The sequence below is a fragment of the Macaca fascicularis genome, chromosome 6 (genome assembly GCF_037993035.2).
Source record: "Macaca fascicularis isolate 582-1 chromosome 6, T2T-MFA8v1.1".
NCBI classification, from domain to species: Eukaryota; Metazoa; Chordata; class Mammalia; order Primates; family Cercopithecidae; genus Macaca; species Macaca fascicularis.
The window spans coordinates 183,378,532-183,400,771 of record NC_088380.1 but is presented as its reverse complement, the minus strand read 5'-3'; the positions used below and the strand labels follow the sequence as shown (position 1 = coordinate 183,400,771).

General features: G+C 41.7%; 1 protein-coding gene across 3 annotated transcripts in view; it reads right to left on the bottom strand.

The window, feature by feature from the left end:
* Positions 1-22,240, bottom strand: part of FAF2 (Fas associated factor family member 2) — a 102,845-nt gene that overhangs the window by 10,618 nt on the left and 69,987 nt on the right. For all 3 annotated transcript variants that reach the window (XM_065547071.1, XM_015452271.3, XM_005558593.4), the window contains exons 2-9: positions 20,693-20,761; positions 13,292-13,426; positions 10,750-10,826; positions 7,834-7,972; positions 6,089-6,174; positions 5,898-5,989; positions 3,531-3,708; positions 761-932 (exon numbers count right to left, since the gene is read on the bottom strand). In XM_065547071.1, coding sequence (XP_065403143.1) covers positions 761-932; positions 3,531-3,708; positions 5,898-5,989; positions 6,089-6,174; positions 7,834-7,972; positions 10,750-10,826; positions 13,292-13,426; positions 20,693-20,761 — 948 coding nt within the window. The remainder of the gene's footprint in view (positions 1-760; positions 933-3,530; positions 3,709-5,897; positions 5,990-6,088; positions 6,175-7,833; positions 7,973-10,749; positions 10,827-13,291; positions 13,427-20,692; positions 20,762-22,240) is intronic.

Genomic DNA, 22,240 nt, shown 5'->3' with positions numbered 1-22,240 from the left:
TCAGAAGAAAAATTAATGTTTAAGTATTCTAAGAAAAACCTCTTGGGAATAGTCAAAAACAACCTAAATTTAAAGTACAATTATATCTCATGTATTATTTATTATGTCTAGGTATTTATTTGAGAAAAAGGGGAAAGGGAGCAGGGTGCCATGGTATGTGCTTGTAGTTCCAGCTACTTGAGAGGCCACAGCAGGACTGCTTGAGCCCAGGAGTTTCGGGGTGTAGTGTGCCATGACTGCACTAGTGAATAGCCACTGCACTCCAACCTGGGCAACACAGTGAGACCCCATCTCTTTAAAAAAAAAAAAAAAAAGAAATACATTGCTAGGGAACAAAAACAACAACAAAACAAAACAAAAACAAAAAGATAATGAGTAAAATGCCAAATCAGCTAATACTGGTATCAATAATGAATATTTAGGGCCAGGCATGGTGGCTCATGCCCGTAATCCCACCACTTTGGAAAGCCAAGACAGGCAGATCACGTGAGGTCAGGAGTTCGAGAGCAGGCTGGCCAACATGGCAAAGCCTGTCTCTTTTTAAAAATTTTTATTTAAAAAAGAATGAGTATTTAAATGGTATGAAAAATTTAAATCACCCATAATCACAACATGTTCTATTTTTTTCTTTCCTTTTTCCTTTTGTTTTTCTCTTAGTCTGTTTAAAGTGGCTATCATTTATTCCTTTTACACTTAAGACCAAGATGGCAAAGTCTCGGCAGTTTGGGAACCACAGGGAGTAAAGTCACAGGTCCGTTACCCGCCGCCGTCTCTCCTCTGCCAACTTTTGTTGTTGCACCTCCTCCTCCTTCCGCCGCTTACGCTCCCGCTCCTCCCGTTTCTTTCTTTCTTTCTCCTGGTCAGCCCTAAGAGAGGCCAGGTAGGCCTCATCCTGCTGTTGTCTCAGCACTTGGGTCTGGTTTCTTTCTTCCCTGTGAACAGATCAAAAGCAAGAGAAGAAAAACAGCACTCTCACAAGTTCTGTTTTCTTATACTGAAATTTTCTGTGTGTGCGCGTGTGCATGCGTGTGTGTGTGTAAAAACAGTGATATTCTTAGCAGATGACTATTTCACACTGCCATAAGGGATTCCAAAAGCAAAGCATGGCAGAATCTGAATAAGCCACCTTTTATCTCAGTTTAATTTGGCAGAAAAGAAAACAGCAAGTTGTCCTCTCCTCTTTTACAATAAAATTTTTCCCCTAATTCTAACAAATGTAACACAGTACTGTTATTATGAAGGGATCATCAACATCATATTTTGGGTTACTGCATTTTTGTACTGATCTCATAAAACCAAAACACACACATATACATCCATATACACATTGTAGCAGATCTGAAAATGTAGAGTTTTCAGAGTGATTCAGAGATTCCCTAATCAAAGATAAAACACTATATAACATTTGGCATAGCTCCTATTTTCTCTCCAACAAATTTCTGTTTTGTCTTACCCAAAATATTTAGCCAATCAAAATAGTTGAACAGATAAAACATTCTTGCTTTATACTTTCTTTAAAAATTAAGACAAAATTTACATGCAATGAAATGCACAGGTCTTAATGTACAATTCAATGAATTTTGATAAATGTAACCACATAATCACCACTTCAATCAAGAAAGAACATTTCAGTTACCTCAGAAAGTTTCCTCTTCTATACATTTTTTTACACAGTTAAAATAACACTATATTTATAGGGTTTTGACCTTGCATTTTTCTTTTATTTGGAGACAGGGTGTTGCTCTGTCACCCAGGCTAGAGTGCAGTGGTGCGATCATGACTCACTGCAGCCTCAACCTCCTAGGCTAAAGCAATCCTGCCACCTCAGCTTACAGACGTGTGCCGCCACGCCTAGCTAATTTTTGTATTTTTTGTAGAGATGGGGTTTCACCTTGTTGCCCGGGCTGACCTCAAACTCCTGAGTTCAAGTGATCTTCTTACCTCAGCCTCCCGAAGTGCTGGGATTACAGGTATGAGCCAACATGCCCGGCCTGATTCTGCATTTTTCTAATATGTAACAAGCATGTCCCCATGTTATTAAAAGCTTTCCATAAATTTAAGTTTGTTTAACTTTCTTGAGGGCAAGTTGGCATTACAAATCAAAAGTCGTAAACATATACTTATATTGTCTCACCCAGAAACTGTACTTTCAGGAATTTAAATTTTAATCTAAGGAAACCATCACAAATTGCAAAAAATTATCTCCATGTATGCTATTTATAATAGCAACAAACAGAAAGTAATCCAAAAATCCAAAAAGAATGGCCTGGTTAAATTATGATGTATTTAGATAATAGAATGTTATGCAGTAATTTTTAAAATGTGGCAGAATATTTAATGATGAGGGAAAAGGCTGTGATACATTCTTACATGAAGAAGGGTTGTAAAAAAGTATTGTCCCAATTTTACAAATAAATGTGTACATATAGAGGGGTGTGTGTTGTGTGTAAAATTAAAAAAATATATAACAATGTTCAAGCCGGGCACGGTGGCTCAAGCCTGTAATCCCAGCACTTTGGGAGGCTGAGACGGGCGGATCACAAGGTCAGGAGATCGAGACCATCCTGGCTAACACGGTGAAACCCCGTCTCTACTAAAAAATACAAAAAAAAAACTAGCCGGGCGAGGTGGCGGGCGCCTGTAGTCCCAGCTACTCGGGAGGCTGAGGCAGGAGAATGGCGTAAACCCGGGAGGCGGAGCTTGCAGTGAGCTGAGATCCGGCCACTGCACTCCAGCCTGGGCGACAGAGCCAGACTCAGTCTCAAAAAAAAAAAAAAAAAAAAAAAAAAAAAAAAAAAAAAAAAACAATGTTCAAGTGGTGGCAGGATTATCAGTGATTTTAAATTTCTTCCTTGTGCTTTTTTGTGGTTTTAGGATTTCCTATAATTAATGTACATAACTTATGTAATGGAGAGGAATTATAGCCATTCCACTTTTTTTTTTTACATCAAAGTTCTTTATATTGTATTCGGCTATTCTAAATACCACAATGTACATTCTTGAGCATAGAGGCCTGTCTTTATTTTGTTTATTCATTCATTTATTTTTTAAAGACAGCGTCCTGCTCTGTCAACCAGGCTGGAGTGCAGAGGCACAATCAGAGATCACTGCCGCCTCCAACTCCTGGCCTCAAGCAATCCTCCCACCGCAGGCTCCCAAGTAGCTGGGACTACAGGCATGTACCACCATGCCTGGCTAATTTTTTCTTATTTTTTGTAGAGATGGGGTCTTACTTTGCTGCCCAGTCTGGGTTCAAGTAATCCTCCTGCCTCAGCCTCCTAATGTGGTAGGATTTCAGGTGTTAGCCACTGCACCCAGCCCTTGTCTTTATTTTGAACATCTCTAAGAACAGATTACCTGATATAGAGTAATTTAGGTCAAACTATGTAAATATTTTGACGATAAATGGGCAAAGCTAAAAGCTAACAGTGGCCTGATGCACAGAAGAAGTCAGTACTGGTAGAGCCCCAGGTCAGCCCTCCAAATTTACAACTGGTCTCTCTCTGTTCCAGAAGGGAACTCCCTTGTACCTTTCTAGGCGTTCTGACACCAGGTAAGTCTGGTTAGCATCCATGATAAATGTCAGTTGGTTAATGAGGTCATCAGGTTGAATGAGGCCTTCTAGCCGTCCCACCACAGTCATCCTTCGATCCTTCAGCATAATCATGGCCAGGAATGGATAGGTGTTCTCTCGTAAAGCCTGTGAGACTGACAAAAAGACCCAACAGATCAAGGGCAGGACTTGACGGTGAAAAAGATCAACCTTAGACTTTTCACAATGAGTGAGAGAGAACTATTTTAATCCTGGTTGAGGAAGACGGGAGGTATCATTTGGTCTCTGCCTTTCCCCACTTCCTAGTTTCTTTCTTTCTTTTCTTTTTTTGAGCCAGGGTCTCACTATGTTGTTCAGGCTGGTCTCCAACTCCTGGGCTCAAGTGACCTGACCACCTCAGCCTCCTGAGTAGCTGGGAGTACAGGCGTGTGCCACCATGCCTAGTTCCTCCCAGTTTTGTAATCTTTTGTTTTTGTTATCAATTTGCATGCCTATCCCTAGGTGCTTGACTAGAATAAGACAGGCTTTCCTGGTGGCGGTGTGGTTGTTGTGATGATGCCAGGGAAGGCTGCAGAGTTCAAGGATAATGTCTACTTGATGGTAGGAAAAGGATCTATAAAGAATCTGGCAGTTTTTCCCTGTACAAGGGCTCAAACCTAAAAGGGCACAAGGCTGCAAGTCTCAGCTTGATGATACTGATGATAATCTCCACCATAGTCTTTTTTCTCTTGCCTAATCCTTTCCTTACCCTTTCTCCCCATGTATCTTTTCTCTACCCGTAAAAAGGTTAGTTTTTCTGTTCCAAAGAAGTTTATTAATAGAAAGTTGAGGCTGGGCTGGTAGCTCACACCTTTAATCCCAGCAGTTTTGGGAGGCCGAGGTGGTTGGGTCATTTGAGGTCAGGGATTTGAGACCAGCCTGGCCAACATGATGAAACCCCATCTCTACAAAAAATACAAAAATTAATAGGGCATGGTGGTACATCCCTGTAATTCCAGCTACTTGGGAGGCTAAGGCAGGAGAATCACTTGAACCCGGGAGGTGGAGGCTGCAGTGAACCAAGATCGCACCACTGCACTCCAACCTGGGTGACAGAGTAAGACTTGGTCTCAAAAAAAAAACAAAAAGAAAATTGGTTTCCAAATGACTAAACTTTTTACCATAACAGAGTTTTATCTATGTTTTCCTTATGGTGTGAAATAAGAGATTTTATAAACTTCTATTAAAAAAAGTCCTTACCTTCCTTCTACTCACAACCTCCCTTCCGCCCCCGTCAAAGCTGTATTAGAATGGCAAAATGCATGCAGGAATTTGGATGTTTAAAAACAAATAGGCTGAAGATTCAGATTCCGGGATGCAGGGACAACATCTGCCGCATCTTTGGTTCTAAAGTCATGGCACAGTATGTGGCATGCTAATATAAACTCAAAGGTTGCTGGATACAAGTAGCCGCAAAAATGACTACATTCTTCCTCACTGGATGCCTTCATATCTTTTACTAAACGCCTAAAAATACTTATCTCTAAAGATCTGAACTTTCCAAATCCATATTAGTACTCAAGGTACTCAAACAACTGACTCACTATGCAAGGGCTCTGTTAAAATTGTTGATGAAAAGAATAAACTCTTCAGTAAAAAGCCCATTAAGATTAAAGGCAAGCTGCTAGCCAAGACTGGATATTTCTATGAATGTGGCAGGCTTTGGCAATGCTGAATGTGAAGAATGGGCTTTAGAATCTGGCAGACCCAATCATATGCTACAACTTGCTAATTATGGCGGGGCACAGTGGCTCACACCTGTAATCCCAGCACTTTGGGAGGCTGAGGTGGGCTGATCACTTGAGTCCAGGAGTCTGAAGCCACATGGTGAAACCCTGTCTCTACTAAAAATACAAAAAAATTAACTAGGTGTGGTGGCGCACACCAGTAGTTCCAGCTACTCAGGAGGCTGAGGCAGGACCATCGCTTGAACCCAGGAGTTGGAGGCTGCAGTGAGCCAAGACTGCGCCACTGCACTCCAGCCTGGGTGACAGAGCAAGGCTCCATCTCAAAAAAAAAATTTTTAATTAAATAAAAAACAAAAAAATAAAACTTGCTAATTGTGTGATCTTCAGCCAGTGGCTTAAACTCTCTGAGCCTGTTTCCTAAACCATAAAGTGAAGGTAATATGACCCCCTATCTCTCAGGACTGCTGAGAGGATTAAATGAGACAATATAGAACAGTAACTAGCATCGTATCCTACCACAGAACGAACACTCTTGTAATAAATGGCACGGCATGTCTTTCCAGACTATTCCAAAGATTCTCCAACAACCTAAATGAGGCAGAAGAAACATAACTTACCCCTGTATCCCTCAGGTTTGTTTGTAGAGCATGCCCAGAAGAGCATCCTTGTGTTTATTAGTGAAATAACTTCAGGTGCACAGAGTGTGTTGCTGTGGAAAGGTACGAAAAGGACATGAGAACAACTTGCTGACTACGAACTGTCACCAGAAAGAGTCAGAAAAGAGAAGGAAAATAATCAATCCACTTACCGACAAAACTCATCAGAGTCCTGGTGATCATCTCCATGAAGATAAACCAAAAGAAAGCGAAGCTCCCGTTTGGCATCGTTAAGTGCCTGTGAGAAACAAGATCACTCATTATTACGAAGACTGTGCCTTGAGCTTATATTTAGGCTAAGGGTCCTAATGGATACAGTTATGTATTTAAGAACAAAAGGAAAAAATAAGGAAAAAAGGTGAGCGAGAAATCAGAAAATTCCTGAGCTCCTACCTTCACACCCCTGGCATTGCTCTCCCTATAGAAACTCCATGCTAACAAGCTTTAATGAAAAGGTTTTAGTGTTGTTAGGATTCAAACTGTAACAGACACATGAGAGTAGACAGGCTTACAAATACAGGTTCCCAACAAATCACAGAAAAGTCAGCTGCACCCACAGTCTAAGGAAGATTAAAAACAGGAGAATCTGACCATATGAAAGGGAGGTGAGAATTTTTCTACTTCACAGCTACAACATCCTTGTAAGTAAAAAATAACCGTGAAGACAACCCTGATCCTAGGCCATATGGAGTAGGAATGACGGACTGTACGATCCAAAGGCATTCTAAAGAGCACAGGGTGTAAAAGACTTTCAAAGACTTTCATCCAAGACTCCTGTGCGTGCTTCTGCGTGTGCGTGCTCCTGAGTACACTATACGGTACAACTGCTGACATGGCCAAGGGTGGTCTACCCTCAGGATCATAGCAGAGAGGGTACACGGGAGGTGCTCATCTCACTCATCTCTGTATCTTTAGCACTGAGGACACTGCCTGGCATACAGTAGGTGCTCAGTGTTTGTTGAGTGGGGTGGGAACAGCCACCGAGGAGACTGACTATGATAAAAAGCAGATATGGGAAAATCAAAGCAGGAAGCAAGGGTGAGCATTTTTCTCTTTCTCCAGATAGATTCAGGAATTCTGGAGGCTGCATAATAGAACCCCCTTGTGCCTATTCCCACGGCATTCCCATAGTTTTTCCTATTCCCATAGTGTTAATTCTATGTATTTCTCTGGCAAACTAGGGACATACCTAACACCCACAGAACTCTAATTTTTCCTTCCCTGAATGGTCAGGTCTTGAGTCAAAGGTCTACATAGCTGAGGTTGAATGAGATGTGCTACCCTGAGTCTATGGTCTACGTTCTTGTTCAATTCTGTGAGAGATAAAGAAGATTTAGGCTTTGCCTTCAAGGGGCTTACAGTCTGGTAGCAGAGATTAGACATGAACACAAATAATATAGGAAAGAATATAAAATTGCTATCAAGTTTTAAAAGCTATGGAAGAACAAAGGGAAAGATTAGTATTCTAGATTGTGAGACAGGGGAGGACAGGGCACAATAATCAGGGATAGTTATAAGTGGGGAGCGACATGAGCTAGTTGAAGGACTGGTAAGATTCCAATGAGCAAAAATGTGAGGAAGGCATTCCATATGGAGGGACCAGCAAAAGCAAAGGCACAGAGGTAGGCAAGTATGGACTATGTTCAGGGAATGAGCCAGCTGGAACTGAGGGTATGGTAAAGTAAGTTATGCAGAAAAGACCTCAAAAGAAGGGCAGCATTAGATCAAAGAGGGGCCAGCTACAGGGTTTGGTCTTTTTTTATTACCCCCTGTAAGCACTGAAGAGCTAATTAAGGTTTTCAAGTAAAAGAAGGACATGATCAGTACTGGGCTATGCTTTCCTTTGAGGGTAGAATCATCTCAGTAAGTTGGCATCTACATGGTTTGCGGCACTGACCTGGCTGTACGTTCCCTGGTAGAAGACAGGGTGTGCCCTCCCATATTTCTCTTCAAAAGAGTGCATAAATGAAACAATGTCCCCAACGGGGTCAGTGACCCGGCTGCGAGGGTCAGGCCGTATAAAACGAAGAGCAAACCTGGGGAAGAAGGAATAAATATCACATGAATCCAGCTTACTATAGTGCATATGGAGTGGGCCAATTTGTACAGATTCCTGTAACAGAGCCAGAGGCATTGCAACAAAGGGAGGTGAATGGTCTGTGAGTGGACCATCAAATCCGAGAGTAGAGTCTGGTTCAAAAGCCATAAAGCAGCAAGTGTTATTCTATTGCTTGTTCAGGAAGAATGCAAACTACTGGGATTATAAATTCCAACACTGGCCTACATAAATTCTGAGTGTTTTTTGTGGAACAATTTAGGGCTAGAAGGATTTGGAAGGGAAGACACAGTATCCAAAAAGATCACGTGTCAGGCTATGCATCCAGACTCTCTAGAATGGCACCATCTAAATACTGTAGCCACTAGTCGAATGTGGCTATTCTGAATTTAAATCTATTACATACAATTAAAATTCAGTTCCTTAGTAATGCTAGCCACATTTCAAGTGCTCAACAGCCACATGTTTAATGGTTTTCATATTGAACAGCGGAGATACAGAACACTTCTATCATCACAGAGAGTTCTACTGGACAGTGCTTTAGAACAGAGGTCACTTTCTGGTTGTCCTACTTGCTCCTCCTTCTCCTTTGTTTTCCTGGGATTTTGAATATTGAGTTCACAACCCCAAACTATTCAAATTACGGATAGGAACTTCAAATCTAAAGTTGCGGTTATGATTTACTTGCTCTTCAAAGGGGCAAGTACATTTTGCTTGATGATTTATTGTTGATGGTATCCACGGAGGAAGTTATAAAACTGCTCCACAGTACCCTGGCAGATGTGGAGTACTGGCAGCTCTTGTAAAGTGAAGAATACATACCTAATGGTATCACACATCTGTTTCCAAAGGGCCTACCCTATTTGCATAGTACCATTTATTTATCCTTTGGGTTTCCAGAGAAGGCAATGGGACAGAGGCTAATGTGTTACCTAACATTAAACAAGCCGGTTGGATGATACAGCTGCATTAAAATTAGTAATACATGCCATGCATATTTTCCCTGGGAAAGCAAACAATATTCATTTACTTGGAAAATTTTCAGCACAGACAAGGTGACTAAACTATAATACTTTCCTTAACAAAAAGTGAACAAAGTCATTACCCCAACAAATTCCCCGTGTATACAATTCTACTTGGAATTTCTCCCGAGTAATCAAACCAAATTCATCAACACAAACATTCCAGAGCGAATTAAAAGCACAAAATGTAGTAAGTTGTATATGTGGGGGAATGGTTAGAAATTCTTTAGTAGACTGATGTTTTAACTACTTTCTTTGAAATTAAGCATTTTAGAATTATCTCTTAAAGGCTTTATTTTTTTTTCCTCATTATACAATATTCCTACAATCTACACAATGTAGGACAATCAGCTTTTTTTATTTTTTAGAAAAAAACAGAGATGTCAACTTAGTTTTCATTATGATTTTAAAGGTTTCTACCTGTTCATTCTTAAATAAAACGGGGATGGAAAGAGTACTAAGCAATTAATTGATGACCAAGAAGAACGTTGCTAAAGCAAGAAAGTCATTAAGCCGATAGCCTCATAAAACACCAAGGGGCCAATATAAAAGGTACTATCTGACCCTTGTACTTATGCAGCTGCTGGACCCACACCTTCAGACTCTGTGCCCTACAGCAGGGTAAAGGCTGTCCCATATTTGAAGGGAGGTACAGGTTCCCCGTATACACAAGGCCCAGACTACATATCCCAGCTCCATCTGCTCGCCTGGATGCCCATGAACATTTTAGTTCCCCATATCTGGCTCTGGGCCAGATAACCCAAGTGTGATGTGCTAGGAAGTTATGCCCCACTCATTTTCTGGCCCTGGACCCTCTGTAGCTTCCAATGATGAGCTCTTTTAATGGTACATGAAGGAAGCTAGAAGAAAGGTGAAGGTATGAAGCAAGTGGGTATATACATAAAAGGGTCCAGTGTTTGCAACCTAGGGGTTGCTGGAGCAAAGTGAAAAGGTACAGAAGGTACTAGGCGTGGTGGCTCACTTGAGGCCAGGAGCTCAAGATCAGCCTGGCCAACAAAATGAGACTCCATCTCTACTGTCTCTAGTAAAAATACAAAAATTAGCCGGGCGTGGTGGCGCATGCCTGTAATCCCAGCTACTTGGGAGGCTGAGGTATGAGAATCGCCTGAACCCAGGAGGTGAAGGTTGCAGTAAGTCGAGATGGTGGTACTGCACTCCAGCCTGGGCGACGGCAACAGAGCAAGACTCTGTTTCAAAAAAAGAGAAAAAAAAAAAAGAAAGAAAGAAAAGGTATAACGGGAGTGTCTAGAGAGGTCCAACTATTATGGGAGGAATCAAGGGCAAACTGGGTAATCTCAGAGCAAGAGAATTTGTTGGGATTGTGAGTAGTCAGGTGGAGAAGTAGTTTAGGAAAAAAGTTCTAAGGAGTCTGAAGCTAGGAGATGACAGTGGTTAGAAAGGAAAGGGTGTGGACATCAACTACGAAGTGTAGAGGTGACAAATATGGTTGGGGGAGGGGGAGACAATATAGCCAGACTGGTTTTTGCAAACAATAGGTAAGACTGATGTAAAAACAATTTCATTTCACAATGCCTGCCAATGCTTCAACAATTTAAAATACTTTTATACTGTATTAAAAGACAGTTCAGGAAGAGTATTCAATCTCATGACAAATTGGCAAGTCAACATTGATAGAGCATAAAACTTATTTTGGCCTAAATTTGAGCTCTGAAGTCTTACTATTCTACTAACACATAAATCCAAAGGTACATACCTAAATATATCAAGTATCGTGTAATAGGTAAACCGGAATGGAAGCATTATCAAGTAATAACCCCATCCAAGCAGCCCCTGAAAGTCCAAAAACAAAGTTAGACACAATTCTCTCAATCTCTAATATTTTATCAAATGGCTAGGTCAGATTTTCTGACTCTTTTTTGTCCTTCCATGTGATTTGTTCCTCTAAAATACAGTTCCTTCTTCCTGGCCACCTCATCCTTCCTAAGTGCCACCATCCTTGGTCTTATTTCATCTTACTATCATTTTCTTTTTTGCATAATTTTTGTATTAAATCTGCTTTAAGGTCCAGAGCTGCGTCTCCTGCCTATAATCCCAGCACTTTGGGAGGCTGAGGGGGGCGGATCACCTGAGGTCAGGAGTTTGAGATCAGCCTGGCCAACATGATGAAACTCCATCTCTACTAAAAATACAAAAATTAGCCAGGCATGGTGGCATGCACCTGTAGTCCCAGCTACTTGGGGAGGCTGAGGCAGGAGAATCACTTGAACCCAGGATGTGGAGGTTGCAATGATCTGAGATCGCGCCACTGAACTCCAGCCTGGGGGCAGAGCAAGACTCTGTCTAACAAACAAACAAACAAACAAACAAAAACCAAAACTGCTTTAATACTTATTTTTGACAGCTACTTATATACTTGTCAAATTCAGTTGCAAGTTAATGTCCCCCAAATGATACATACTCATTCTTTCCTTTTTAGATTTATACATCAAAATATGGTATACAGAAATAGGCCAGGCTCGGTGGCTCACGCCTGTAATCCCAACACTTTGGGAGGCTGAGGCAGATGGATCACCTGAGGTCAAGAGTTCGAGACCAGCCTGGTCAACATGGTGAAACCCTGTCTCTACTAAAAATACAAAAATTAGCTGGGTATAGTGGCTCACACCTGTAATCCCAGCACTTTGGGAGGCCAAGGCAGGCAGATCACTTGAAGTCAGGAGTTTGGGACCAGCCTGGCCAACATGGTGAAACCCCATCTCTACTAAAAATACAAAAATTAGACAGGCGTGGTGGTGCGCGCCTGTAATCCCAGCTACTCGGGAGGCTAAGGCAGGAGAATCGCTTGAACCTGGGAGGCAGAGGTTGCAGTGAGCTGAGATCACGCCAATGCACTCCAGCCTGGGCAACAGAAGGAGATTCTGTCCCAAAACAAAACACACAAACATAAAAACCTAAAATAATGTATATAGAAATAGGAAGAAAGTTAATCACTATTACTAACCTTGGACATTGGTATATAAATGTTAAATAATTATATTAACCACAATGACAAATCCCCATATAGCTGCTTATCTTAGTAATAATGCTAATTATTATTGCCGTTATTAATTATTAAAACTAGCATACATCCAGAGCTCTATAGTTTATAAAGCATTTCACGGATGTCACATTGTGTTAACCTGAGACACTTTCTGTGTCTGCAGACAGGAAGCTCTGGAGCCCCACGGCTGACATGGGAATCTGCTACTGTACTTCAGAAAACCACAAAGCACTACTTAGAAACATGTTTTAAAACATCAAGTAGGCCAAGTGCAGTGGCTCAAGCCTGTAATTTCAGCACTTTGGGAGGCTGAGGTGGGCAGATAACTTGAGCTCAGGAGTTCAAGACCAGCCTAGGCAACATAGCAAGACCCCATCTCTACAAAAAATACAAAAATTAACCAGGATGGTGGCGCACACCTGTAGTCCCAGTTACTTAGGAGGCTGAGGTGGAGGACTGCTTGAGCCCAGGAGGTCTAGCCTGCAGTGAGCCAAGATTGTGCCACTGCACTCCAGGCTGGGTGACAGTGAAACACTGTCTCAAACAGAACAAAACAAAACAAAAATCAAGTACTCCACAAAAAGGCTTGATGATGGAGAAAATTCTAACTGTTGCAATGTTAAAGGGAATGTTCTCTTAGGATTCTAAATGCAAGTATAAAAGTATAAGAAGTGAGTATAACCCCAAGGATAAGAAAAAGAAAGTCCAAGAAGTTCTTCAGAGTTCATTATCAGGTACACATCTGACTTCCTTCACTAGACTGTGAAAAATTGAATTTGAAATGGGAAGATTGGCTCTTTATTCATGTCTGGATCCCCAGTAGCAAAATACCAGGCTACTGGAGTGCTCTTAAATATCTGTCAAATTTAAGTGAACCACCTCCTTGCTACTAGCCCTTCAAGGCTAATTTCAAAGACGTGGCCAAAGCTCCTACAAAGATTCCATGTACTTCCTCAAAAGCAGTTTAAGATTAAGTAAACTGAAGCAACAAAGAACTTGAGTAAACAAATTGTAACTTAAGAGATAGAAAACACTCTCCAAATAACTGGCAAAGAATAGAAAACAAAAAACTTAGCAGTTTCTATAACAATTCCTTGAGGAATCAAGGCAAAATTATATACCCAAGGGGCCAAGTCTAACTAACAGGTTTACATTCTAAATATTTATTTTGCTCCTATCACAGGGAGATCAATATAACCAAGTGAATATACTTAAAAATAAAAATGGGGGAAATTCCAGCTATGAAATAACTTGCCCTTGGTTGAGGTCTTGAGACAACATAGCTGTAGATCCTGTGGTCAGCTGTATTAACCTGCAGGGGTCGTGATGGAGGCGGGTTGAAAACACTAGGTACACCCTCTTGTTCATTCAATCTGTCCTGTACAGCAGCCTGAGAAGGAAAACAGAGTAGCAAGAGTTTCAGTGATGCTCAAATCAACCCAGAAAAAGAGGTGAGGCAACTATTGCGTGGTATTGCAAAATAGGATGGCCAGTAATACACCAAAAGGTCACTTGAGGAGTGTACCTTCACAGACCTTTTAACCGGCTATACTGGGAGGCAATGTGGAGAGATGGCTCCAGAATGCACACACAGTAGAGGAGACGAGGAAACTTGTCTGGAAGCTACATTTATGCAGCAAGCACACTGCCTTTATTCAGATGGTATGTATTATTTAGGGTTGCTGGGATATAAAGTGCTTCACTGTACAATCCCAGGAAAAGCCATCCTCAGAGAATACAATGTGGGCGGTAACCCTGGAGTTATGCAGTGAAGCAGTCCTGATGAGTGGCATCTGATGAAGGGGTTTGCAGCAGAGAAGCTTCGGTCTGATCCTAGCTCCATCTCTCAGAAAAGGTGCTCAATGTATGAGCCTTAGGTCAGGTGCGGTGGCTCAAACCTGTAATCCTAACACTTTGGGAGGCTGAGGTGAGAGGATTGCTTGAGCCCAGAGACCACAAATTCAAGACCAGCCGGGGCAATGAAGCGAGACCCTGTCTCTAAAAATAAAAAATAAAGAAGAAAAAAACATGAGCCTCAGTTTCCTTATGTGCAAAATAAAGGAACAATATTTCTCAGAGTTAATCTAAAAATGTAATGAGTTGGCCGTACATAAAGATCCTAATACAACTCCTGCCAGACTACTGATATGCAGTTTAAAACACTCATTCCCTCCTGAACTCTGTCCTTAAAATAGATATTTATCTCAATGTAGTAAAAAAAAGTTGGCCTTACCCAAAGAGATATCTGGCCTTTGCCTTTTGGGAGGTAATCTATGTCAGACCTGATAAGCATGTCTTTGTTACCAGATTTTAGGTTGCAGCTGCAACACCCAGTAGTCTTAGGGTGAAAGCTGGCCATGCCAGAAAGACCAACCATGTGGTTTAGGGTGGGGAACTTTGGACAACTTGGTATCAGTTGACTTGAAGATTGAGTTCAACCATGTGGGCAGCCAAGCAAATCAATCATGCCTATGTAATGATGACCTAATAAATACTCTGGAAGCACTGAAGCTTCCCTGGTTGGCAATACAGTAGTCCCTCCTTATCCACAGGGATATATTCCAAGACCTCTAGTAGATTCCTGAAATCATGTATAGTACCAAACTTGAATGCTGTCAATCGGAAGCTGTTTCTCTTCATGTCTTCCACTCAGAAAATGCCTTTTCCATCTTAACTAAGCACTTATCATGCACTGTGGCTGCAATTTTTGCAGAAGTGTGACAACAAAACTAGCATGAATTTCTTTTTCTTCACAATTTCACAAACACAAGCTAGATCTTAGCAACCTCAGCATACAATTTTTTTTTTATTTCCTTATTAAGTCAGGAACTTTAACCCTTTTTTTTTCTTGAGACGGAGTCTTACTCTGTTGCGCTGGCTGGAGTGCAGTGACACGATCTCAGCTCACTCCCCACCCCAGGTTCAAGCGATTCTGCTGCCTCTCAGACTCCCGAGTAGCTGGGATTACAGGCTCCTGCCACCATGCCCGGCTAATTTTTGTATTTTTAGTAGAGACGGGATTTCACCATCTTGGCCAGGCTGGTCTTGAACGCCTCACCTCATGATCTACCCACCTTGGCTTCCCAAAATGCTGGGATTACAGGCATGAGCCACCACACCTGGCCAGGAACTTTAACCTTTTCACTTAAAAGACACATTTCCTGGCTTCTCTCTGGCATATCTGAGTTGCCAGTATCACTACTCTTGTGCTTTGGGGCCAATATTAAGTAAAATAGGGGGACCTGAACAAAAGCACTGTAATGGCACAACAGTTGATCTGATAACAGCTACTAATTGACTAACACGTGGGTCTGTATACAGCGTGGAGACACTGAACAAAGGGATAATTAACGTTCTGGGTAAGGTAGAGTGGGACACAGTGAGATTTCATCATGCTTCTCAGAACAGCATGCATTTTAAAACTTATGAATTGTTTATTTCTGGAATCTTACACCTAAAATTTTCAAACCACAGTTGTTTACGAGTAACTGAAACCACAGAATGTGAAACTGTGGGTAGGAGGGGGCTACTATACTTCATGCATATTGTCATACATCTATGCCAAGAAGGTAATGTCTCCTGACTCTGCAGGAGCGTAGTATGCAAGCTTCATGTCCAAAATCCTTTTAGTATGCAAGCTTCATGTCCAAAATCCTTTTAGACTCTGCCCCCCTTTTCTCTTTTTTTTTGAGACGGAGTCTAGCTCTGTCACCAGGCTGGAGTGCAGTGGTGCAATCTCAGCTCACTGTAACTTCCGCCTCCCAGGTTCAAGCAATTCTCCCACCTCATCCTCCCGAGTAACTGGGATTACAGGCAGGTACTGCCACGCCCAGCTACTTTTTGTATTTTTAGTAGAGATGGGGTTTCACCATGCTGGCCAGGATGGTCTTAAACTCCCCACCTCGTGATCCACCCACCTCGGCCTCCCAAAGTGCTAGGATTTCAGGCATGAGCCATGACACCTGGCTAATTCTGCCCTATTTGTCTCTTCCGTCAGCTGCTTTTAATGTATATGTTCCCTATAATAAACTATAACTATGACTGTAACAGCTTTCAGTGAGTTCTAGTGAACTAGCAAATCTGAAGATGGTTTTGCGACCATCTGAAACCGCAGGTGGTTTCAGAAGTGAAAGTGGTCTTTCGGAGGGCAGTGTGCCCTCTAAACTCAATTACTCGCTTCAAACTTGAAATTTGGCTAATATCAAGTAGGCCCCTAGTTTTATAATTCATTGAGGAAAGAATAATCTTTCAACAAATGATGCTGAGATAATTGAATATCCACATGCAAAAGAAAGTGGATTAACCCCTAGATCACACTATACATAAAAAGTAACTACAAATACATCAAATACATCAAAAACCTAAATATAAGAGCTGAAATTATAAAACTCTTAAAACAAGGGTATAAATCTTCACAACCTCAGATTAAGCAAAAGTATCTTAGATATGACAACAAAAGCACAAGCGACAAAAGAAAAAAGTAGATAAATTGGACTTCATCAAAAAGAAAAACTCTTCTGCATCAAATTACACTATCACGAATGGGGCAAGATGGCATGCACCTGTAGTCCCAGCTATCAGGGAGGGTAAGGGAGGAGGGCTTCTTGAGCCCAGGAGTTCAAGGTTACAGTGAGCTATGGTCATGCCACTGCACTCTAGCCTGGGCAACAAACCAAGACTCCATCTCTCAAAAAAACCAAAATACAAAAACCACAAACCACTATCAAGAGAGTAAAAAGATAACTCACAGAATGGGAAAAACATTTGCAAATCAAGTATCAGATAAGTGCCAGGCATGGTGGCTCATGTCTGTAATCACAGCACTTTGGAAAGACAAGGTGGGAGAATCACTGGAGCCCAGGAGTTTAAGACAAGCCTGGTCAATACAGCGAGACCCCATCTGTACAAAAAATAAAAAAATAAAGTATTAGTTGGGCGTGGTGGTGTGTGCTTGTAGTCCTAGCTACTCAGGAGGCTGAAGTGAAAGGATCACTTGAGTCCGGCAGGTCAAGGCTGCAGTTAGCCATAACAGTACCACTGTACTCCAGCCTGGGCAACAGAGAGAAATCCTGTCTCAAAAAACACAAACTGGCCAGACATGCTGGCTTACACCTGTAATTCCAGCAATTTGGGAGGCAGAGGCGGGTGGATCACTTGAGGCCAGGAGTTCAAGATCAGCCTGGCCAACATGGAGAAACCTCGCCTCTAGTAAAAATACAAAAATTAGCCGGGCATGGGGCACTTGTAGTCCCAGCCACTCAGGAGGCTGAGGAAGGAAAACTGTTTGAACCTGGGAGGTGGAGGCTGCAGTGAGTTGTGATCATGCCACTGCACTCTAGCCTGTGCCACAGAGTGAAACTTCATCTCAAAAAAACAAAAACAAAAACTTTCACAGCTCAATATGAAAAAGATAATCAAATTTAAAAACTGGCAAAGGACCTGAATAGACATTTTTGCAAAGAAGATACACAAATGTTCAACAAGAATATGAAAAAATATTCAACATAATTTTAGCCACTAGGGAAATGCAAATCAAAACCACATAGAGAGAGTACTTCACACTCATTAGGGTGAGTATGATCTAAAAGACAAATATTAACAAGTGTTGGTGAGGGTGTGGAGAAATTGAGACCTTCATACAATGCTGTTGGGAATTTAAAATGGTATAATCACTTTGAAAACAGTCTGGGAGCTCTTCAAAAAGTTAAACATAGTGTTACCATATGACTCAGAGAAGTCCATTCCTAGGTATAGACCCAAGAGAAATGAAAACACATATTCATAGGGCCAGGCGCGGTGGCTCAAGCCTCTAATCCCAGCACTTTGGGAGGCTGAGACGGGCGGATCACGAGTTCAGGAGATCGAGACCATCCTGGCTAACACGGTGAAACCCCGTCTCTACTAAAATACAAAAAAAATTAGCCGGGGGAGGTGGCGGGCGCCTGTACTCCCAGCTACTCGGGAGGCTGAGGCAGGAGAATGGCGTGAACCCGGGAGGCGGGGCTTGCAGTGAGCTGAGATCCGGCCACTGCACTCCAGCCTGGGCAACAGAGCCAGACTCCGTCTCAAAAAAAAAAAAAAACAAAAAACAAAAAACACATATTCACACAAAAACTTGAACACTAGGGCCCGGTGTGGTAGTGTGGGCCTGTAGTTCCATCTACTTGAAGCTGAGGTCAGAGGAATGCTCGAGCCCAGGAGTTCAACTGCAGTGAGCTATGATCAAACCTGCACTCCAGCTTGGGTGACAGAATAAGACCTTGTCTCTCTTTCTCTCTTTTTTTTTTCCTTTTGAGACGGAGTCTCGCCCTGTCGCTCAGGCTGGAGTGCAGTGGTGCGATCTGGGCTCACCGCAAGCTCTGCCTCCCAGGTTCACGCCATTCTCCTGCCTCAGCCTCCTGAGTAGCTGGGACTACAGGCACCCGCCACCACGCCCGGCTAATTTTTTGTATTTTTAGTAGACACAAGATGTCACCATGTTAGCCAGGATGGTCGCGATCTCCTGACCTCATGATCTGCCTGCCTCAGCCTCCCAAAGTGTTGGGATTATAGGTGTGAACCACCACGCCCGGCCCAAACCTGTCTCTTAAAAATAAAAAAACAAGGCCAGGTGCGGTGGCTCATGCCTGTAATCCCAGCACTTTGGGAGGCCAAGGTGAGTGGATCGGAAGGTCAGGAGATCAAGACTAGCCTGGCCAGCATGGTGAAACCTCATCTCTACTGAAAATACAAAAAATTAGCCGGGCGTGGTGGCGCACGCCTGTAATCCCAGCTACTCGGGAGACTGAGGCAGGAGAATCGCTTGAACCCAGGAGGCAGAGGTTGCAATGAGCCAAGATCACACCATTGCACTCCAGCCTGGGCAACAAGAACGAAACTCCATCTCAAAAAAAATAAAAAGAAATAAAGACAAAAAAACAAAAAGCAAAACTCTCCAGATCCTCTGTTCCATTTCCTATGCTCATCTCATTTGCATTCATTTATTTTTTTTAAATTATACTTTAAGTTCTGGGATACATGTGCAGAATGTGCAGGTTTGTTACATAGGTATACACATGCCATGGTGGTTTGCTGCACCCATCAACCCGTCATCTACATTAGGTATTTCTCCTAATGCTATCCCTCCCCCAGACCCCCAGACCCCCAGTCCCCCACCCCCCGAGAGGCCCTGTGTGTGATGTTCCCCTCCCATCATTTATTACAAACTGAAATTCTCTAGAATTAAGTTCCATAAGAGTAGGGACTTGGCTGGATGTGGTGGCTCACAACTGTAATCCCAGTACTTTGGGAAGCTGAGGCAGGAGGATTGCTTGAGCCCAGGAATTCAAGACCAGCTTGGGCAACATAGCAAGACCCCGTCTCCACAAAAACATTAAAAATTAGCTGGGCATAGTGTTACATGTTTGTAGTCCCAGCTATTTGGGAGGCTGGGGCAAGAAAATCGCTTGAGCCCAGAAGTCAAAGGCTGTAGTGAGGTACGCTTGTGCCAATGCATTCCAGTCCAGGTGACAGAGCAAGACCCCATCTTAAAAAAATTAAAAAAGAGTAAGGACTTACTTTTGTTCACTAATATAATGTCAGAGCCTGAGTTTAATTGCTCAAAAATGTGTTGAATAATGAAATCATATTAGGAATACATTTTTAGGAATCCAGCATCCTATTTAAATAGCAGATAATAATTAAAACAGTAATTTGAGATCAAAAAGGTGTTTGACAAAATTCAGCATCCACTCAGTATAAACTATTAATATACTAAGAATGGAAGGGAAACATCAACAGATATTTATTTCCATGTTATATGCTAGGAATACAGTAGTTAAAACAAAACAAAAAAATCTTTGTTCTTAGGGAGCTTACATCCTTGGGGATCTATCTCAAAGTAACAACTAACATCACACTTGCTAATAAAAAATCAGAGGCATGGTCAGGCGCGGTGGCACACGCGGGTAATCCCAGCACTTTGGAAGGCTGAGCAGGGCAGATCATCTGAGGTCAGCAGTTCAAGACCAGCATGGCCAACATGGTGAAACCCCATCTCTACTAAAAATACAAATTAGCCAGGTGCAGTGGTGTGCGCCTGTAGTCCCAGCTACTCAGGAGGCTGAGGTAGGAGAATCGCTTGAACTTGGGAGGCAGAGGTTGCAGTGAGCAGAGAGCATGCCACTGCACTCTAGCCTGGGTGACAGAGCGAGACTCCGTCTCAAAAAAAAAAAAAAAAAAAAAAAATTCAGAGGCATTATAGTGAGGACAAAACACTATTACCATTATCAACTGACAGTGTTTTAATTCTAGCTAATTCAATGGTCAAGGAGAAGAGTTGCAGAGAACACAACTACTCAGACAATCTCAAAGAATGTAAGAAGAAGGTTCACATCAAAACATCTGGTTAAAAACTAAATATACAAAAACCAGTTGTTTTCCCAACAAGATACTAACAAACAGTAGGGGGTAGGGCACTATACCGAGGGATTTAGTCACAAATTTTTCTATGATTTTATAAACTTTCTCACATTCTTTACCTTCCCACACTTTTATTTTTGAGTCATAATTCTGAAAAAAATCTACTGAAAAGATTCCTGCTATGGAAAAACATACGGTTTTGATTCTTAATCAGACCAGACAAAAAGAAATAAGCTCAGAATGCATCCTATTATACCTCTATGTTCCAGTTATGCTGTTCCAAGGTATGGCGACACTGATCCATAGATTCTATGCCAGTCAGATCCTGAAAAGAAGGATAAAAACAAAAAGTTACTTAGAGAAAAACCAACAGTATACATATGAGTATTTTTACACCAAATGCTGCTAGGAAGATACACTAAAAAATGTTACAAGTGGGTGTGAAAGTATGGTAAAACTTCACCGATTCGGAATTTATACAGTCAGCTAACTGTTCTAGACACATAAAGAACTAAAAAAATGATAATTCCTTTTAAAACTTCAAGGCTTTCAACTAGGAGTACTGACTAAGATCAATATTCTCTCAAATTCAAGTTTGAAAAATTAAAGATTGTTCAACCTGTGGGCTAAGCAAAATATTATTTAATGCTAAACAACTATTCTGTTGATAGTACAGGTTGAGCATCCCAAATCTGAAATCTAAAATGCTCCAACATTTTTTGAAACATTTTGAGTGCTGACATGTCTCAAAGGAAATGCATAGTGGAACATTTCAGATTTGAGATGCTCAACCAGTATAACATAAATATTCCAAAATCTCAACACAATCCAAATCTGAAACACTTGTGGTTCCAAGTATTTTGGACAAAGAATACTCAACCTCTAAATAATGATGTAATGTGCCTTTTCTGCAAAACGTCATGCCTTTCATTAACTTATTTCGTTTTATATACTGGTATTAACCTAGTTTATAATATGAACTGTGTAAAACCTAACATACCCCATCCCCCCACACTGTTTTTTCAAGACAGGGTCTTGCTGTCACCCAGTTTGGAGTGCAATAGCGCCATGACTGCTCACTGCAGTCTCAATTTCCCAGGCTGAAGCAATCCTCCCACCTCAGCCTCCTGAGTAGCTGGCACTGCAGGTGTGCACCACCACACCCAGCTAAATTTTGGATGTTTTTTGTAAAGACAGGTTCTCCCTATATTCCTCAGGCTGGTCTCCAACTCCAGGGCTCAAGCAATCCTCCTGCCTTGGCCTCCCAAAGTGCTGGGATTATAGGCGTAAGCCACTGCAGTTACAGTATTTTCTCACTATTTCCCTTCAGATATCCAATATTCAGCAAATCTAACAGTTCATGTATGTACACATCTCATGCCCAGAATTTCCACAGAGCTAAACTGTAGCATTCCTTTAAAGTCTAATATAAAAGCCAAAACCATCCATCTATCCATCCATCCTTTCATTTGACAAATGTGGGCTATACGCCTATTCTGTACAGCACTTACTTACTATATTGGAAGGATAGAAAATGAGTAAGATATAGCCTCTATCCTCAAGAAACTCCTCTAAACACCCAGTAGGCTTCAGGGCAAAGAGACTGATCTCAACCTGACAAGAATGTAGTAGCATGGACTGATGAGTCTGAAAACTGAAGTTCTTGCCTAATTCTGTACCCTATGGCCATGGACAGGCACATTTTAACTCTGAATTTAGTTTCCTTTATGTGCAATGTGAAGGGTTTAATGTGGAATGCATTTCTTTTCCAGAGCTTAAAAAAATGAAACAAAATTCAAAAACC